General features: G+C 44.0%; 3 protein-coding genes and 1 non-coding gene across 4 annotated transcripts in view; 2 read left to right on the plus strand and 2 right to left on the minus strand.

Annotated features, from left to right (window-relative positions):
* The window catches only part of BPTF (bromodomain PHD finger transcription factor), a 45,977-nt gene extending 44,813 nt beyond the window's left edge, over window positions 1-1,164 (plus strand). Inside the window, exon 32 of the mRNA XM_010218575.2 lies at window positions 269-1,164. Coding sequence (XP_010216877.2) covers window positions 269-305 — 37 coding nt within the window. The 3' untranslated portion in view covers window positions 306-1,164. The remainder of the gene's footprint in view (window positions 1-268) is intronic.
* Window positions 1,165-4,552: 3,388 nt separating this feature from the next.
* CUNH17orf58 (chromosome unknown C17orf58 homolog) lies at window positions 4,553-9,985 on the minus strand. The gene is made up of 5 exons (XM_088537809.1): window positions 9,753-9,985; window positions 7,312-7,935; window positions 7,119-7,199; window positions 5,374-5,565; window positions 4,553-4,794 (listed from the first exon to the last, which is right to left on the minus strand). Exons 1-5 carry the CDS (start codon window positions 9,814-9,816, stop codon window positions 4,607-4,609), a joined length of 1,149 nt encoding a protein of 382 aa, XP_088393935.1. The 5' UTR covers window positions 9,817-9,985; the 3' UTR covers window positions 4,553-4,606.
* A 1,218-nt stretch (window positions 9,986-11,203) lies between these two features.
* TRNAR-CCG (transfer RNA arginine (anticodon CCG)) lies at window positions 11,204-11,276 on the minus strand. Its single transcript has one exon. It is a non-coding gene; the product is annotated as a tRNA-Arg (tRNA).
* Window positions 11,277-13,807: 2,531 nt separating this feature from the next.
* On the plus strand, window positions 13,808-18,540 carry KPNA2 (karyopherin subunit alpha 2). The gene is made up of 10 exons (XM_010218577.2): window positions 13,808-13,914; window positions 14,016-14,153; window positions 14,445-14,533; window positions 15,279-15,547; window positions 16,598-16,692; window positions 16,789-17,052; window positions 17,596-17,829; window positions 17,914-18,096; window positions 18,190-18,339; window positions 18,436-18,540. The coding sequence occupies exons 1-10, from the start codon at window positions 13,843-13,845 to the stop codon at window positions 18,526-18,528; spliced, it is 1,587 nt and encodes a 528-aa protein (XP_010216879.1). The 5' UTR covers window positions 13,808-13,842; the 3' UTR covers window positions 18,529-18,540.
* Window positions 18,541-18,789: the final 249 nt, after the last annotated feature.

An 18,789-nucleotide genomic window follows, 5' to 3' on the forward strand; every position in this document is an offset into this window, starting at 1 on the left:
CTTGATAGACTACTACTGCATAAACTTGAGAGTAAAACTGATTTCAGGCATTTCTGGATATTCCAGTGACGCACTGCGTTTTATAGGTAGTGAAATTCTTGTACGTTGTAGGGGAGAATGTGCAGAAAGTTCAGAGATGCTTATTTTAAAGCAACAGAAGCAACCTGGCATGAATTCCCTTCTAGTGATTTACCCTTGGCAACACCTTACAACTGTCTTCTCAGAAATGAAGGGTGCTTAATTCTTCACTTTCTTCTGTATTCTGCAGGTCCCATAACAACAAACTGCAGTCTACAGCTTCTTAGAGTTCAGCGTGTTAACCTAACACACGAGCAAGAATCTGGTTGTCTGAAAATTTTTAATTAAGAAGCCAGATGTTTTTAGTCAGGTTATCCTGACAAGACTTGATGTAAACTGCGTTTTTATTGGTCGCAACAGTCAAATTATATTGTTGGCTTATTTTGTCCAAAGGACAAAGAAATAAAAATCAGCAGCACCACTTTCTTGTCAAGATCAAATTGTTGTACTATTGTGGCAGAAGCAGGAAAACTTTGGTTTTTTGAAGGAGAGCAAGAAAAAAGATACAGTAAATGGGGTCAAGTTTAACTCCATGGAAATGCCACGTCTGTTCTTCAGTGAAGAAGCTGGTTTAAAGTCCACACAGAAAACTTTGACTGTATTTATTTATTGTTGCAAAAAAGACGCTTTTTTATTGCTGCCCTCATTTGTCAGCTAATTATTTTTTCTTATAAAATCCAGCCCCGGTTACATGTAATCCATTCTGTATCTTAACATGATTCCTGTAGGTAAACGTACAAGAAGACCTCTAGATGTCTTTTCTTTCTATGAAAGGAGCTGCTATGTACACATGTGCACACACACAGAACTGGGAATCAACAATGAGTTTATCATTCATGGTAGATAAAAACAATTAAGCTTGCATAAAAGTTGGGCTAAGTGGTCACGGACTACAGACTCTGTTGCCTTGAATATAACAGTACAATTTGTCATTTACTCTGCACCAGACTGACATGAGTAAAATCTATTTGAAGGTATCTTGTTTGTAAACATTTGTCAGATTCTAATTTTTTTCTTTTGTATTAAAATTCAAAATATGGATGTATATGAAACAAAATAAATGGAGATAATTGTTCTCCCCACACATGTAGGTGTCTGAGTGTGCGCTAATATGTGTGTAACCCCTGGGGGGATCTGTTGAGAAGCATGGATAATTTAAGTAATAAGGAAGGGACCTGGCCAGGGCGATCTGACTTTATTTTCTCCACAGGTAGTATTTACTACTTAAGCAGCTATTGTCTCTTTATAAAATTTCTACAGTGGTGCCAAAATTATTGTAATGGATAATGTGCTAGCAAATATTCTGTGAAATGTCATTGCCTACTGCTGAATTAGGTGATGTTTTGCAAAGTGCTCTAGGAATGTAAAGTACGAAGTGTAGTTTTATCTCTGGAAGCTGTTCTGGATGGCCTCGTTATTTCCTGTACGAGGAGCCCTTGCAAGAAGGGTAAACGGAAGTCGACAGATGATGCAGTTTGCAGGTTTTGGCTTTTTTCTTTCTGACGTGTCTCTTTCGCACTGCATATATAAAAGACTGTCATACTAAATGTCTACAGTTAATCGCTGTGGTTTATGCAGCTCTTCAACCATTGGACTAGCTTTTGCACTAATTCACAATTAACTTGTGTTTTACAGTTATCTGGGATTTACCTGATTTATAGATATGCTCCTTTTGGATTTAAACTCCCACCTTGCTATGCAAGAACCTTTCCTGTTAGTTTCTTAAAAAGATACTGCTACTGACCACATTTTCTTACACTTACAGGCTCAGGTGTACTGGTTCTCATGGGATAATTTAATAAACCCCATTTTTTGTACATACGGATGTTGTCATTTAACCTTTATGTGAAAACTAAAAATTGTTTGATGTAAAAATGATCCATTTATGCTTCTTAAAAGTTAGTTGCATTTAGGTTATGTTGTCCTTTGACTTAACAACAAAAAGCTGCATTCCAACATAGCCTGCTATTACCACCTCACAGTATTTCACAATCTTGCTGTACTACTTAAAGATATGGGGCATCATATAAAAGCTTCTACCTGTAGGCAATAGAGTGCTATGTTTTTAACAAATTGTGGCAAGCTGAAGAGTACTTTTTTGTACCTTATAAGACACATCATCCTTAGACAAATAAAATAATGTGTTTGACATTGATTTGATGGAGTTTCTAATGAAACATTTGGTAATGTTAACATCTTGGCATTGCCAGATATGTATAATTGCCTGTGAATCAGTTTGAGTTTACTGAGATGATAACCCACCCACACATACAATTTCATCTTATAGAGAGTCCTCTTTAGTGTTTTCAATTGCCATATAGTATATAGAGGTATTTTTTTAGCTATATTAGTGGTGGTGTCATATAGTTTTAAGTGGCAGTACTGAAAAAATTCACTCCTGTAATCAATCCATCCCACAAAAGCATGTTGAGTTCTTCAGATTTGTGAACTGCTGTGTTGATCTTTCTATTAGTATTTTTATGAATTATTGCTGTGGTCTTTTCAAAATGGGGATACATTGTAACATAACTTGTGATACTGTGAGCTGAACCAGCTTTCATTTCTTTCTGATTTATCAGATAAATTTGAAGGAATTTTTCTTGGTATCTTTTATACAACAATAAGGATTTAATGTTGTTAAAAAGGGGGCTTACCCAAAAGCCTCGAGTAAAACTGGAAAGCCAGCAAGATAGTATTTGAATTTCTGGGTGCTTCTGTTTATTGGTTGTGTAGAATACTTGAATTTTTTTTTGTGCTGGGGAAAAATACCATTTATGGTAATTTTTAGGTGTCTTATAGCATTTGCATGAAAGAGTTGTCATCTTTCAATTAGGTTAATACTGTGGGCTTTCTTAACAGTGCAGTGCAGGGCTGTGGAAGAGAAATCAACTTGATGCAGGGTTTGGGTATTCCCGCCATCCCCCAGTCCATTAACACGCTGCAGGCCTGGAAAAGGTAAAAATCCAGCAGTGCTTGGGCTCCTGCTTCCTCCATGTTGCAGTCAGGCTGTGAAGCACAGTGGGTTATTCAGCTGCTCTAATAATGTGCTTTAAAAAGTCACCTTCCTTGAAAGAAGGGGAAGGCAGGATCACGTGTAGTGTACAAAGGGGGAAATGGTCTATATTGTTCTTCCAGTTTGTTTCTAAAGGCGTAGCTAAATGAGAGATAGTGCCAAGAACTGACAATCACCTCCTCGTCTGCGCCTTTCACTTGGGCTCTTGATGTGTTTGACTATTAACTCTTCTGAGAGATGATCAAAATGAGCTATAGCTATGAATGTTATTTTTTGTACCTGCAGTTTGCTTGTTCTGCATTACTTGTGTCCGGGGGAAGTGTTTAATTGCTGTTCTGGACAAAAGGGGACTCTGGGACTGGCTGGTTAGTCCCCAGACTTTAGCTGGAAATGCCTCCGATTTGCCTGTTCGTACATACGTAACCCTGCTTCCTCCTCCTTCCCTACTGCTTTTCCTCACCAGCAATTTTAAGCAGTTATTTTTCTGCACCACTGTCTGTATCTTAAAAGAGTAGCTGACTCCTCAAATATGTAGATGTTTGATCAGATTATCTTTCTGGGTCTTTCAGAACTCAGGGAACAGTGACCCCCCCAAACCAATTAATGTTTCATTAGCTTCTTTTAAAGGCTGTGTTTTGTCTCTTAGAATAAATAATACAATGCTCTTGCAGGGAGACTCTTGCATTCCCGTCACATAAAGGGTACTAAAAGATTGTATTTTAAAAGTAGCTTTACTGATGTGCAAGTACAAAACACTTATCACAGGAAAATTACATTCTGTACACAGTTCTCGAACTGCAGCGTAAGGACTAACTGTAACCAGGCATACAAAATGTCCACATAATTGCATGCTTATTTTGCATTCCTTGGCATCAGTTTATGCAATTACTTGTGAGCCTAATTGAGTATTTGTGTTATGTAGTTATTTTATTTGGTTTTGGTTAGTGAATTCATATACTTGAATAATTGCATAGCTATTTTGTATACCTTATGTGAAAATTCTATTTGAAAAATGGTGTAAGCTGTATCAGAACTATGGACATGTTTGAGAGAATCAAAATAACAGGAATAATTCTTTTGAATTGAATACGTAGAGTGCTTTAAGCAGAGTTGTGTGAAAATGCAGCTGGCATTCTGTACAGATAAAACCACAGTATTATCTAGCACTTTTCAATATTAAGGCTTTCAGATTTCAGCTTGTTCTTCTGCACCTAGAACGATGTCTCCAGAATTTCACTTTATTACAGATTATTAGGAATACATTACAGCCGAGGAGGCAATAGTAGCCTGTGGTTCTGAAAACAGCTAGAGAAGGTTCCTGACCAGTTAATGTTCTTTATACTTTGTGTGCTGCATTCCTCAATATATAGGGAGGCACCTAGTCAGAACATCCACTTAGTGTCTGCTGAAGCACAAAACAAGCGTCACAACCAGCGCCAGGCTTCAGTGGAACCACTTGCTGTTGCTAAACCGGGTTATCCTGGTGCTCGGGCGCCAAAGGAGGCAGCGGCAGCCTCATCCGCACTCGGCGTGAGCGCCCTGCACTCGGCGGTTCCTCCTGCTGTTGAATCTCCCCACGTAGCTGCTGCTGCTCCGGAGCAGCCCGTCGCCGGGGCGCAGGCGCCCGCGCAGCAGGCGCAGCAGCCGCGCGGGCAGCTGCCGTCGCTTGTGGTAGACGCGGCCCATCACGATGTACCTGCTGCCTGCAAAACACACGCATGCTCCGGAGAAAGCTTGGGTGCGTTCCCCGCGGCTCCCGCGCCCACGGCCACGGACGGACGAGCAGCGGACACGGAGTACACCCTGCAGCCAAACAGACACCCCGCAGCTGGCACTGCGAACCTTACTGGGATTTGGGGGTAATACTTGCACTGAAATGATGATTTACATGTTGTACTGCACCTGGAAGCTTCTGGTGAAAAGCTGCTATTTGATAACATAATTTGATAACATTTGATACCTAGGAAACTAGACCAGTTCCAAAAACGGGGCCTTAAGCTCTTGCTTAAATTTATTTTTAGCCATCATGAAGATTCATGTAATCATTTTGAAACTGGATAAAGAAAGGACTATTGTTGCATGCTTTCTTCATGCACTTGGGCCTCTCTTGCAAGTTTAAAGGAAGGTGGAGCCAAAAAAATCCACTTTAACAGTAAATGAAGCAGTAAATTTCTTTTCAAAGTATCATGGGAACCTAAGATGAGACTATTAAATTAGTGCAAACTAAAACTGGCACTGCACGCAGGAGGAGGAGTGGAATGGAGTGAGCTGGGTTTGTTTACCAAGTTTAAAGTCTGGGCATGGTTTACTGCAGTTTAAAGTATCCACGACTAGAATGTGAACCCGGAAGAAGAAACCATCGGGAGTGATGTACAGGCGACTCATCTTGTATAATCCGTCGCTGTTTACCAAAAGAGTAATCAAATGGACTCCATGCCCCAGTCTTTCCATGTTATAAACAATTCCATTCACTGCTGTTTTAAGGAAGAAAAAAAAGAAGGAAAAAAAAAAGTCAGGTTATGTATGTGGGTGACAATTGAAGGTGTGTATATATATATATGAGGACTTTCATTTAAAATCCTGTTAAGTAAATGTCAGCACAATTTTTTTCAGCCCAGTAATGGACACTCTTGGAAATAGGGGTTGCTTCAAATAATCACACTTGAGGAGGTCATCACCTTAGCATTGGCTGAGTTACTGTAGTGCTAAAGGTCTGAGATATATATATATATATATGTATTTATAAAGTTTATAAAATGTTTCAAACTGAACTGCTGAGGGTTGTTCAGCAAGCAGATCTAATGCCAGTTTTAGGCAAAGAGAATATTCTTACCTGTGTAACACGACCGCAGGTTTCGGTGCCTCTGGTTAACTTGGCACTTGCCAGACCCAGCAATGGGGCGCAGAGCATTAAGTGCCTGACAGCAGAACATGGTTTGTTCAGTGCCCTGGCTGCTTGGTGTGACAAGTGCCTTTTCTTTTGAAGCTGAAATACTCTCTAAGGAGGTTAGCTGTAGGCTCCCCTGGGATATCTTAATTTTGAATTTTTTCCTTTGTCATTTAATCTTTAATATGTACTGCAAATGTAGAGAAATGAAATGTTGTCTTTGATCATTGCAATGAATCTTTGGCTGATTTGTTTTTCTCAGACTGGTGCTTTTTTTTTTAGTCTGGGTCTTGTAGGGAAAACATACCTGTCATCTTCAGTTAAGAGATGGATAAGACAGCTATTTGTTAAAGGCTGAAAAACATAAAGGTCAGGTTGATACAAGGCCTACATTTGATGGGAATGTACAAGGGTGAGGAAAAATAAAGAATACTACATTTGTAGAAGGCACTTCCTGACTTCTCTACTTAGAGAAAACAGATGTCTCACTATGTTTATACTCTGCAAATGGAAACATCTGTTGCCACTAGGCATGTATTTTGCTTATCTCCTAAAATACTGTGAGAAAAAGTTGATATCTATTTCACAACTTCATAACTGTAAGGAAGATTTCTTCAGTCAGACAATTCTTAAGCATTCAGTGTAAAAATGCCAGGCTCTTTTCTAGCATTTTCAGTTACACCAACTGCAGAAGGACTAAAGACATTAAGTGCTAAGGAACTTGAAGCCTTGCTACAGAAACTATGCTGGCCAGGCCACCACTTGAGTTTTTTTTGAAATTATAGCCCCAGAAACACCACGTCATTCTAATTAGTAAGAGGTAAGTAATAACAGCTATCATGTTTATCCTCAGAATATCTAAAACAGTTGGTTTTACCAGTTCATTCACTCATTAGCTGGAATATTGTCTTCCAGATTGTCTGTCCCCCAGGAGTAGAGACTAGAGGAAAACAAAGAGCAATACTAGACCAAGGTAGGGAAAGGATAACATAAGGTTTGGTACTATTTGTCTTAGTCTATGTTAAAGATGGGTACCTCGAACATACTGAATAATACAGTTTCTTAAAAGCAGAAGGGAAAGGTTGGTACTGGGTGGGCGAGACGGCCCTGCCTTGCGCAGTGCGTAGCGGGGCCGCTTACCGAACTCGCTCGCGCAATAGGCCTCCACCTCGTCCCGCTCCTGGCCGCACTGGCTCACACAGGCCTCCTCCTCGCGGGCATCTGCAGTAACAACGCGGGGGCTGAGGGACGGAGCCTGGGGCTCCTCGCGCAGGGAGGCCGCCGGCCTTCGCAGAGGCCCCCGCGCTCTTGCCGGAGCAGCCGGCGCCGTTACCTTCCTTTACCCCGCTGAAGTGATGGAGCACGTGGGGCGACTGCCGGTTGGTGACCCAGGAGGGCTTGGCCATCTTTAAGGCATCGATAGACTTATAGGGGCTTATCTTGCCAGGGCGGTTGAAGTGATGCAGCGGGGTCGGGTCATCTGTCTTCACTGCTCCGGGCTCCGGAAAAGGATGCACCTCTGCTAAGGATCTGATCTTGGGGTAGGAAGCTGCCCCGTGATGAAAATGGGCCGACACGCTGTTAGCAGCCTCCGCCAGCCGCCTGTCCGCCTGCTTTCTGCTCGCGTGGTTGAAGGCCAAGGAGGGAAGAGAGGGCCCCTCCGTAGGATCCTCCGGAGTCAAGCCCCCTCCGTAGTGACCGAGGTGCTTCCGCAGCCCCGTGTTGTTCTCCAGAGAGGGCTTGGTCCGTTTCTTCTTGTCTGAGGAGGGAGAGAGGGTTTCAGGAGGTTTGGGCCATTGCATGTTCGTGGGGGACAGAAGCCAGGGTTCAGTGCGGTTCTCCCCAGTGCTGCTGGTGCCCCAGGCTGGGAGTTTGGCTTGGCCAGGCATGGAGTCTGCTGAATTGTAGGCATCTTTGTTGAACGTCTGAATGGGCTTTCCAGGATAGGGCAGGAATCCTATATACAAATTAAAAAAAAAAAAAAGTGTTATTTCATGTTTGACTGAATGGGATGTGTTTGGCAGATCTGAGGCTCTAGTCCCTAAGTGAGGTGTGACAGTGTAACTGCTCAAGAGTTCAGCAGAATGAAAGGAAATAGAGCTGTTCATTTCTCTGTTCAGACATGGACAGTCCAGTATGGAGAATGCAGCTCTGAGCAAAACACAGGAGATTTGCATTTTTACTTTATTATTGTTGCAAATTAAAAACACAATTTATAAACAAATCCTTTTCTCAAAAGCTTGGATCTCCAGGGAACATCTGAGGAAACAAGGTTCATATTGCCATTTGGGATGCTTGTTTAAAAGACCATAACAAGAGAACTATTTGGTTTTCCCATCCACGGGATGCCTTATTGACAGTGTCATCTGGACTTTTCAGTGGCTATGGGCTTTGAAAACTACTGAAAAGATTTTTATCCGGAAATTTGGATCTCTGACTTTTGCAGTCCAAGACAACACACACTGGTAACTAGGCTGTTGCTGCTGAGTAACTGCTGAGTAACTGAAGGCTGGTTTTGTTTTAGTGTGTAGAGAGAATAAGGACTTGATAAAGACAGGAAGGGATTGACATTCTAGTGAAAAATGGAAAGGCTGGACTTTCATTTACCTTCACCTCGATCATTTGAAGCTCACAAAGCAAAATGACTTTCCACTTAGCCTGGGAAGAAAGAAATTTCCTCTTGCAGTTCATCCTCCCCTTTGAGCTCTTTATTGTCATGACTTCAGTTAGCCAGCACAGACTATTTTAAAACAGTTCACCCACACACAGCCGCTGTCTGGGTGTTCACTGTTTGTGGTTAGCACAGTGTAGGAGGCTGATCCTGACTCCTTTATGTGAAAAGACAGATTTGACATACCCAGATGAACAATGTTCTGGTTTATCTCCCATAACTGACTCTCAACTGCTGACCTTGCCATTTCTCCCCCTGTGCTCTCACCAGCTGCTGTCATGGGAAAGATTCCCTGATACTCAGACTGGACACAAGTAAAGGCAAAAGAATGTCCATGGAGAAAGGGGTGGAGGAAGTCCAAGCTGGAGAGCGCGAGAGGCAAGACGGGTTTGGAGATGTTTCAATACGAAGCTGTGAACTCTGAACAGGTGTTTAGGACTTGGGTTTATAAATGTACTTTAAGTTTTTACTTCTATGCTTTCTCAGTCATGGATTTTAACAAGAAATAGTTAATTTTCTCTACCCGATCTGCTCAGGACCTTGAAACTCATTCTCTTATCCCAGCCTATTCCTGTCTAGCTCTTGTAGCTGAAGGAAGTACAGCCGCACCATAACTGGCTCCAGGACCTCTTCTTCCCTATGGAATGGCTGCGTCTTTTATGTCCCTACAGTCAGTGGGATGTAGAGACTGCTGCAGCCACACGTGGCAACATGCTGAAACCTATTAGAAATCTGGGGTCTACAGGTGACAGGAAGGAGACTAAAAGGGAAAAGTTCTGTACAAATATTCCGTATGTGCAGACAAGTCGCACCTCCCTTGCTGGCTACCGGTGAGCAGGACCCGGGGCAGCAGCAACCTGCCTGCTTGTGGCAGGTGCTTTTCCTTCTCTCCAACCCTCAAAAATCAAGTCTTTCAATTTACGTCCCATTAATATCCAGAAACATTTCAGTCTTCAGCCCTTGTGTGGCCACTGCCACCTCTCACAGCAAAGACCACAGCAAAGCCGGGCTTCTAGGGCAAGAATTGGAAGTCATGAGTTCAGCCTCCCTCGATACCAAAAGCAAATGTGCCCCAGCCCCACATTTAACATTAATAAACTTACCGGCCACTGAGCTGGAAGAGGATCTAATGAGAAAGCAGAGGAGCCAAAACACTTTGGTTGTCATGCTGAAGTAAAAGGGTGTTTTTTTTTTTTTTTTTTTCCCAGCCTCAAAATGAACTGGAGCCTTTTATGCCCTTCCCCCGATTCATGCTAATGAGAGGCAGCCTTAGGGGAAACGGGAATCACTCTCCGGACAACCCACTGGAGCCGGACCAAGCCGCGCGGTGCCGCTCGCCGCCAGGAACGCCCGCAGCCACCGCGCGTCCCCGCCGCTCGCCCGGGACCCTGCTCTGCATGGGTGCCAGCAAGAGAAGCCTTTTTGTGAGGGGAGGAAAGGGGAAAACTTCTTCCCTATTGTGTTTTCCAGGGACAATCGGACAGAGCAGCTGTACTTCTGGATGCACGGAGCTACGCTGAAGAGTGGCGTACGGACGGCAGAGCGTGCGTCGTGTGCACGGCAGCACCTGTAAGCACGTGCATGCGTTGATGCATAGCGAGGTGTTTCTGGCTAGCCCTTCTGTATCTGTTAACATCTGCTTTAAAGATCCTTTTCCAATCTCCCTTTTCAGCCTGAAAAAAAAAATACAATAGTTACTATCGCATCCAAGGGAAAGCCCTGCTGACCCCAGTACAGCTCCAGCTTTAAATCTGCCTTTGCTAACATGCAGAACTCTGCAAATTTTTGCACATGAAGGCAGCCCCCATTTGGCTCACTGAATAAGTAGGCTTATTCTTATTTTCCCAGCTGAAATGGGTGACCTTATTACTAGGCTGCATTTCCATTGCACTAATTTGCCTTGCTAGCTCAGGGGGAATGCCATGAAAGTTGGTGAACTCACGCATGCCTGTAAAGCGCAAGGAATAACATGGAAGGCCTGTGGAAATGCTCTATCCTGGCTCCTGCCGACTGGCCCGAAGGCCGAACCTCGCTCCAAGGCAGCGCTGCCTGCGTGAAGCAGCACAGACACTGCGAGGCTCTGCTATAGATCTTCTGTTCTCTTGTTTTGTGCTTAGTTATGCCACTTAGTAAAATTCTTAAAAGTCTTTGTTCCAAGGAACGAGATGAGCATACAGACAGCAGGCCAGGATGCAAAATGTATGGTAACTTTGGGTTACGTTATGACTGTAGAATTTTGTAATTGCTTTGTAGTTTTCTTTCTGTCATTTTAAAGTATTTTAATTGTGAAGGAAGAAGCGTTGGGTGATGCAATTACCGGAAAAGCCCAAAACGCCATTTCTCTCCCTCCCCGGAGGGGCCCGCGGCACCCACGCGTGAGGCGAGGGCGGCAGCGGCGCCATCTCGTGCCGGGAGCCTGAGGAGGCGCCGCCGCTTCGGGGTTTGCCCGCTGCCGGCTCTCGCCTCCGTTAAAAGCGTTCCCGCCACCCCGGAAAACTCCGTAACGAGTATTTTTTTTTTCGCCCGTCATTTCGCCACAAAACGTGTCGCGGCACGACCCAGATGGGACTCGAACCCACAATCCCCAGCTCCGGAGGCTGATGCCTTATCCATTAGGCCACTGGGTCACCCAACGGGAGTGGCGAGCGGCGCGCTCTAACCGCCCCGCCCGCCTCGCCCTGGCCCCGCCCACAAACCCACCGTTCACGTCGCGCCCACTCGTGGCGGGGAGCCCCGCCCGTATGTCCAGCGGCCCCTCCCCTTTGTGGCCCCGCCCCCTGACGTCACCTCCAGGCTCCGGGGCGGGTTTGCGCTGCCGCCCTCGCCCCGCCCCTCACGGGCCCGTCGGGTTCCTCACGCGACGACCGTTAGCGCCGCCCTCAGGAGCTCCCCCACCGCCATTGCCGCCCCTTGACCCATTTTCTTTCTTTCTAAACTCTTCACGGGCCTCCTGGCATTAACCTTGGCACTGCAGTTTCAACCCTTTTCTGCTTGTTCTAGTACTTTTCTGATGTTAGCTCCGTCTGCCATCGGCTTTCTCCCTCCACAGATTTTCCTCCCCTCATGGCTCCTTTTTCCCTCTCCAGTGCACACTGTGGTGCCTACATTACTTCTGTCCTAGCTTAGGCACTGGGGGGCTTTTTACCACAGCTTACCTGAAGCAGTCATGGTAGCTCATTCAGTTGCCCGGCCTTTCTCCAGCCTCCTGTTTTTACAACAGCCTCTGGATTCATGGTAGCCGCCCTACCACTCCGTGGTGTGGTACTCCTTGCCACTTTCCAGTACCTGCTACAGGGTTACCTCAGGTTCCACACCATGGGCAGCCCTCCCCTTGCTCTGGGTCTGCACAGAGGCTTTTAGGCTCCTTCATCCAGGTTATGGTGCCCAACCAGCGGGATCCCTTTAGGGCACATTGCCAATCCTTCTGCACACGAGGTACTTTACCTCAGAGACACTTTTGTGCAGCCCTTTTCTGTCTGCTAAACTACTACTTTTCAGGATCAGGCTTTCTTCTCTCTCAACTTCCTTACTCTTGCCTAAATGGGTTTTTGTGATGGTTTCATGAGGGTCAGAACAGTAAGACACACTCGCTGATAACTATTCCTGCTCTGCACATGCACTTATGAACGACTATATTCATCCGCAGATCAGTATAAGAAAATGTAATGAGCAGAAGTTGTATCAACATGTATTTCTGACACTTCTTTACCTGGAATTGTACATTATGGCTACAAATATCAGGCATGCTGGATCTTCCTCCTTCCCCTTGTTTTAAGGTTTGAAGTGCACCTCCAAACAGGATATTTGGATTTAGTAATCTATCTTTTGTAACAGCTCAGACTTACCTGGAAAAAAACAAAAAATGCTAATTTTATGGAAACACTACTGGGCCATGCTGTTTATTTTTAATGAATTATTTGTTATTTGTAATGTTTGCTGTTCAATTGTTTTAAATTGCAGCCTCACGTCCACTTTTGTGTGAGTTTCTGCACCTGGTAATCCAGGAGGCCGAGTCTAATTTGGCTGCAGTAAGAGGGGCAGTCTCAAGGAAAGCCCTAAATGACCCGAATATTAATAATGTTGATAATGGGGGTGCATGTGAGGAAATGCTGCTGGCTGCTCACACTGAGCGTCTCGAGAGCGAGGCCGCCCCGCTCTGCCTCATGCCCATGGGCAGCCCCAGCAGCCATCTCCCTACCCCCGCTTCCCAGGCCCAAGGAAACTACAAGTCCCATCGTGCCTCGGGCCCCGAGGCCTGGACTCTGGCCCCAGCCGCACCGCGTTGAATGCCGGGAGTTGTAGTGTTAGGGCAGAGCGGCCCCTGGAACATGTGACGCCCTTCCGGGAGGTCGACGGGGAGTGACTCCTCTTCATCGCGAGATGAGGCGGATTTCAAACTGGCCAATCGGAGCGTTGCTATGGCTCGAACTGGCCAATGGCAGCGCGAGGGCGCGGGAAATTTAAATCCCGCCCGGAGCGGCCTGTGCTAGTGGCAGCGTGCGGGGAGCGGAGCGGAGGTACGAGAGCGGTGCGGGACGGGACAGGGGTGCGGGACGGCACGGGATGCGCTGGGGCTGGCGGGCGGCCGGGGCTCGGCGGCGCTAGGGCAGCCCGGCAGCCTCCTTCTGCTGGGCTCCGCCGTGGCCGCGGGGTTTGTGTGGCCCGGGGCGCGCTCTGGCGAGGTGGCGGCTGCAGGGAGGCCAGTCTCTTGCAGCGGTCAGCGCAGCAGGGCTGGTCTCGTCCTTAAAGCTGCTGCTGCTGCAGCATCTGGCTGACCCCACGGGCCCGGCAGCGCCGCTCGCGGGGGCCTCCTCGGCCCGCGGAGAGATGGGAGGGGAAGGTTCGCATGCCTGTGTGGTAGGGGCTTGAGCTGCTCGGTCAAAAATAATCCTTAAAATGTGCCTGTGGAAAAGAAGGTCTCTCCGATTCCCAGAACCAATGATTCTGATAACGGTTATGGATGGAAGTGCCTTTAAAAGATATGTGAGATTCTTTTCTCTCTGTTGGCAATTGTTGGCTTTTCAAGATATAATTGTTATCACTGCCTTTCCTCGAATAGGCAAGTGTCTCTTTAAATACTAGTATAAGTTGTGAAGTCTTTAACTTCAGCTCTTGTGGAATAAACTCTAAGGGTGCTCTGTTTTCAGGCTTTTTCCTTTATTTGCCTCACTTGAAGCCTGACTAATAAACAAGATGTCTACTAATGAGAATGCCAATGCAGCAGCTCGCTTGAACAGGTTCAAGAACAAGGGAAAGGATACCACGGTGAGTGTTTTTGATGTAATAAACACTTTGGAGAGCTATTGTCTCTCTAAATGTGCTTTGTACTTGTAAAAGCCTTTAACTAATGAATACATGTCCTCTAGGAAATGAGGAGGCGGCGTATTGAAGTCAATGTAGAGCTGAGAAAAGCAAAGAAAGATGACCAGATGCTTAAAAGAAGAAATGTCAGCACTTTACCAGATGATGCTACTTCCCCCCTTCAGGAAAACAGGAATAATCAAGTAAGTACCCAATTTCAGTGACTCATATTGTAGAGTCCTTCCTCAAGTGGCTTGTGTTTGCAATACTTCTATTCCTTTGCAGGTAAAACTTAAAAGGTACTTCAGGCAGCTGTGTTTGTCTGCTGTGTTAGTGGTGTAAAGCACTTTAAAATGCTTTCAGTAGATTAAGTAATGTAGATAAAGTTGTTTGCTTTGTTAAATGACAATGCTATAAAAGTATGCTATAGAGAGCCTCTATAGTCAAAAAGACATATGTCCCAAAAAGTCTGAATATAACTAATTCTTGTACAGGTTTCAGCACACTGGTCTGTTGAAGAAATTGTCAAAGGAGTTAATAGTAATAACACAGAGCTTCAGCTTCAGGCTACTCAAGCTGCCAGGTAAGGAGTTTAAAGGTAACATTCACCTGTGCAGATCAATAACTGGATAAGATGAAAAGAATAGTTAAGCTTAAGTTTCTGCCTATGGCAGCAACTATCGCTCTCCTCATCAAACTATATTCAATAAATGCCTGAATTGGCTGTGGTTATAGCATTTTGGTAAGTTTAACTTGGTCCCCTGCATAGCTTTATCTAAACCAAGGGTCTTCAAGGAGGCTGAACAATTGACTAATAAGTAGTAATTGATTTCAAGTGGCTTTGAGCTGGTAAAACAAACAATAGTGAAATACCTTATTTTCTAAACTGTGTCCCCAAACCTGCCTATATCTGAATGCAGTAATCTGCCTTGGAATTAAGAGAACAGTCAAGTAACAGAACCTAGAAATATGTCAAATTGCACTCTGGAAAGCCTGTATATTGCTCTAGTGTTGCTTCTGGCAGTTGTTATCCTTCTTAATGCTGAGAAACCTCTTAGTTTGAATGTACCATGACTCTGTTTCAGAAGCTGAACAGAATGTCTCAAAGTGAAGACATGCCAGGAGCAATCTTCACTAGCTTTACATCCTGGTGTTGAGCCTGCCTGTGGTTTAGTTGAATTTTCCTTTCATGCCTTGTTGCTTTGTTTTCTGAACTGAATGTCTTCAAATAACTCTTTTAATGAGTGTTTCTAGACTGACTTGGTGGAATCTGTTGTGCAGATCTTTGCAGGTGGGAATAATACCTCCTGTTTGTCTTTCCTCCTTAGGAGACTCCTCTCAAGAGAGAAGCAGCCCCCCATAGATAACATAATTCGAGCTGGTTTGATTCCAAAGTTTGTCTCCTTCTTGGGGAGAGCAGACTGCAGTCCTATTCAGTTTGAATCTGCCTGGGCACTTACCAACATTGCTTCTGGTACCTCAGAGCAAACAAAGGCTGTAGTAGATGGCGGGGCTATTCCAGCCTTTATTTCCCTGCTGGCCTCTCCCCATGCTCACATCAGTGAACAGGCTGTGTGGGCTTTGGGGAACATTGCAGGTATGTCTGTCTCTGCCACACAGCTTTTTCAAACCTGTCTTATCTGAAATGGGAGGACATGACTGTTCGCATGTCGTGTGTAGTGTGCTGAGCTCTTTGGGAACTCCCACCTTAATTCTTGCAAGAATAAACATGCCCTACAATGCTGAGTATGCTGTGGACAATGTCTTATGTCCTCATGTGGCATCTGACTTAACTTCTTGCAACACCTGGAAGCCTGTGAGTTTCTAATATAGATTTCTTATCAGTATCTCAATTCAGTTTTAATAGAGCTGTATGGCCATGATGAACATAGGAATCTTCTCATATCTAAACATTTTTCTGTAATGTAAGAATTGAGTTCTGCTCAGCCCTTCTCCTAGAAGAGGGAAGGAAAGAAGCAGATGGTTCCCAAACTCTTATATGATTTAGAAGGAACAGCTACTTACTGTAGTGAAAGTACTAGAGCTTCCTGTGCTCCTTTTAGGACTACTTGATCTAAAAGTGTTAAATCCATTCTCCCTTTGAAGAGGGCGGGGGGAGCACCACTGCTCAATGTACCTGCTGAAGTGTTTGCTGTGCTGTTATGAGCTCTTAAGGGAGCTGTACTCAAGAATAGGGTAACAATAAAAGCTTCTTGTTTTAATTAGAGGGTTTTTTTAAGAAAAAAATGTTTTTCATGTTTTATAGTTTAAAATGCTCTTTTAAGAAACCAATAAAATAATTTGGTAAAGAATGTTCTGAAACTTCAGTATTATCCTGTAGAAATCTCATGTGCAACCAAGAATTACAATACATCCTCAAAAATTGTATAGAAAATGTATGCTGATGTCCTCTCTCTTCCAACATACTTTAGATAAAGTTCACTAGTCTGGTTAGAGAAACATCTATCTGCCATATGGCAACCAACCATGGCAGTAGTCTTTTTGTCCTTCTATTGGCTTCTGTTTTATCTAACCTTTCTTCATGGGAAATCATGGAAGTCACTACTGTTGAAATGAGTCTGTGTACATCCCTCAAGCATTTTTTCTTGTGTTGCTTATTTATGTGTGTGGGTTTTTTCTTTTCCAGGGGATGGCTCTGTCTACAGAGACCTAGTTATTAAATTTGGTGCAATTGACCCCCTGCTGTCTCTACTAGCTGTTCCTGATCTCTCTTCTTTGGCTGTAAGTGTGCAATATGCTCAGTTATTACTGTTATGACTTTATTTCAAGTGTTAAATTAACTACATGGTTGCTAACTGTTTTCTTAAATTCTTGCAGTCTGGATATTTACGCAATGTTACCTGGACCCTCTCAAACCTGTGTCGTAATAAGAACCCTGCACCACCCATAGAAGCTATTGAGCAGATTCTTCCAGCTCTGGTTCGACTATTGCACCATGATGATCATGAGGTGTTAGCGGACACATGCTGGGCACTGTCCTACTTAACAGATGGTTCCAATGACAGAATAGAAGTTGTGGTGAAAACAGGACTGGTACCACAACTTGTGAAACTTCTAGGATGTAGCGAACTGCCAATAGTGGTAAGCAAGCATCCAGACTGCTGTCACTTGGGTGAAGTAACAAACTTCTGTTAGACTAGTGTTCGTATAACCTGGTGTGGTGGTTGGCATAGAGAAATTGGATGATAACTCCAGGTCTTCTGTAGACAGAAACTCAAGTCTCTTTCTTGAAGACAGCTGCTGCAGATGAGGCATAGGCTGTAACTGTTAATGACTATCGAACTACTTAGCATAGACAATGCTTTAACACATAAGCGAGTGTGATAGTAAGCATTTGTAAAGTCAGTTTGTATTCTACTACTGGAAATCCAAATTTTAGAGCTAGTGTTTGGGAGTGGGGCCTCAGCAGGATAGAGTGTAATTCTTGTATAATGACAAGTACATTAGTGTTTAGGAAGCTTGGTTTCTTAAGCTCCATAACTGAGAATTGTTCAAAATTGTCCTCAGAACATATCATGCTGTTAACAAGGAAGGCTAGAGCAAGGGGATGGCAAACATAGCCATGTTTGTGCAAATATGGCTTAGATGACACTGTTCTCTGAAAAAAATTAATGTCTCTTTCAGACTCCTTCATTAAGAGCTATAGGGAACATTGTCACTGGTACTGATGAGCAGACTCAAATCGTAATTGATTCAGGAGCATTAAGTGTCTTTCCAAGTCTCCTTTCTCATCACAAGAACAACATTCAAAAAGAAGCAGCTTGGACAATGTCCAACATCACTGCTGGACGCCAGGACCAGATTCAGCGAGTTGTAGATCATGGGCTTGTTCCTTATCTCATTGGCATTCTGCGGAAGGTAATCAAAAGCTCTGTATATTATGTTGAGTTTTGCCATTACCATTACTGTCTGTGTTCAAATACCCTGTTTTTGCCTTCGCAGGGGGATTTCAAATCTCAAAAGGAAGCTGTGTGGGCTGTGACTAACTACACAAGTGGTGGAACAATTGACCAGATCATATATCTTGTTCAGGCTGGTGTTGTTGAACCTCTACTGAACCTCCTCTCTGCTAAAGACAGCAAAACTGTGCTGGTTATTCTGGATGCTATCTCCAATATCTTTCTGGTGTGTGGATGCAACATACTCCATTGTAGCCTGGGTTGTTTCCACTAGTTAGTACTGATGCAAAACAGCAAAAGTCTCCTGTTTCTCTTGCAGGCTGCGGAGAAGATTAATGAGACTGAAAAACTCTGTCTCATGATTGAAGAGTGTGGAGGTCTAGACAAAATTGAAGCTCTTCAGTCACATGAAAATGAACAAGTGTACAAAGCTTCATCAACCCTGATTGAGAAATACTTCTCGGCAGAAGTAAGTGGCAATGAGAGAGTGTTTATTCTGACTCATATTTTGTATTCTAGCTTTATTGATTATTTGCCTAAAATACTACTTCACTCTTCTTTCTAGGAGGAAGAAGACCAAAATGTTGTACCAGAATCTACTGCTGCCAGCTACACTTTCCAAATTCATGGCAGTACTCCAGACACTTTCAACTTCTAGATTTTTGCACACACTGCAAACACCAACACATTTGGTACCCAAATGGTTGCCATTTTTGTCTTAATATCTCCTTTTCTTTTTACTGATTTTTATGACCTCTAGCACTTTGTCCAACTGAAACATACTTGAACAGTTCAAAACTGTACATAGGATGTGAATTTCTAACTGTAAACTTCCTTCTTTCTGCTGTATACTTGTAAATACTCACTGTTTTTCTGGCTCTTGCTGTCCCTCTCAGGGATAAGAATGCAAAGGGGTAAT

Source organism: Tinamus guttatus, unplaced genomic scaffold, assembly GCF_059628265.1.
Source record: "Tinamus guttatus ecotype Peru unplaced genomic scaffold, ASM5962826v1 Tinamus_guttatus_pri_ptg000045l, whole genome shotgun sequence".
NCBI classification, from domain to species: Eukaryota; Metazoa; Chordata; class Aves; order Tinamiformes; family Tinamidae; genus Tinamus; species Tinamus guttatus.

Excerpts from the sequence above, each read along its gene's own strand:
- CUNH17orf58 (XM_088537809.1), bottom strand. The coding sequence starts at position 9,816 with ATGACAACCAAAGTGTTTTGGCTCCTCTGCTTTCTCATTAGATCCTCT. Across the intron at positions 7,936-9,752 it reads CTCTTCCAGCTCAGTGGCCG|GATTCCTGCCCTATCCTGGA; the intron begins GTAAGTTTATTA and ends ATTTGTATATAG. Across the intron at positions 5,566-7,118 it reads CTATTGCGCGAGCGAGTTCG|CAGTGAATGGAATTGTTTAT; the intron begins GTAAGCGGCCCC and ends TCCTTAAAACAG.
- KPNA2 (XM_010218577.2), top strand. The coding sequence starts at position 13,843 with ATGTCTACTAATGAGAATGCCAATGCAGCAGCTCGCTTGAACAGGTTC. Across the intron at positions 17,053-17,595 it reads GTAGCGAACTGCCAATAGTG|ACTCCTTCATTAAGAGCTAT; the intron begins GTAAGCAAGCAT and ends TGTCTCTTTCAG. Across the intron at positions 18,097-18,189 it reads CTATCTCCAATATCTTTCTG|GCTGCGGAGAAGATTAATGA; the intron begins GTGTGTGGATGC and ends TTTCTCTTGCAG.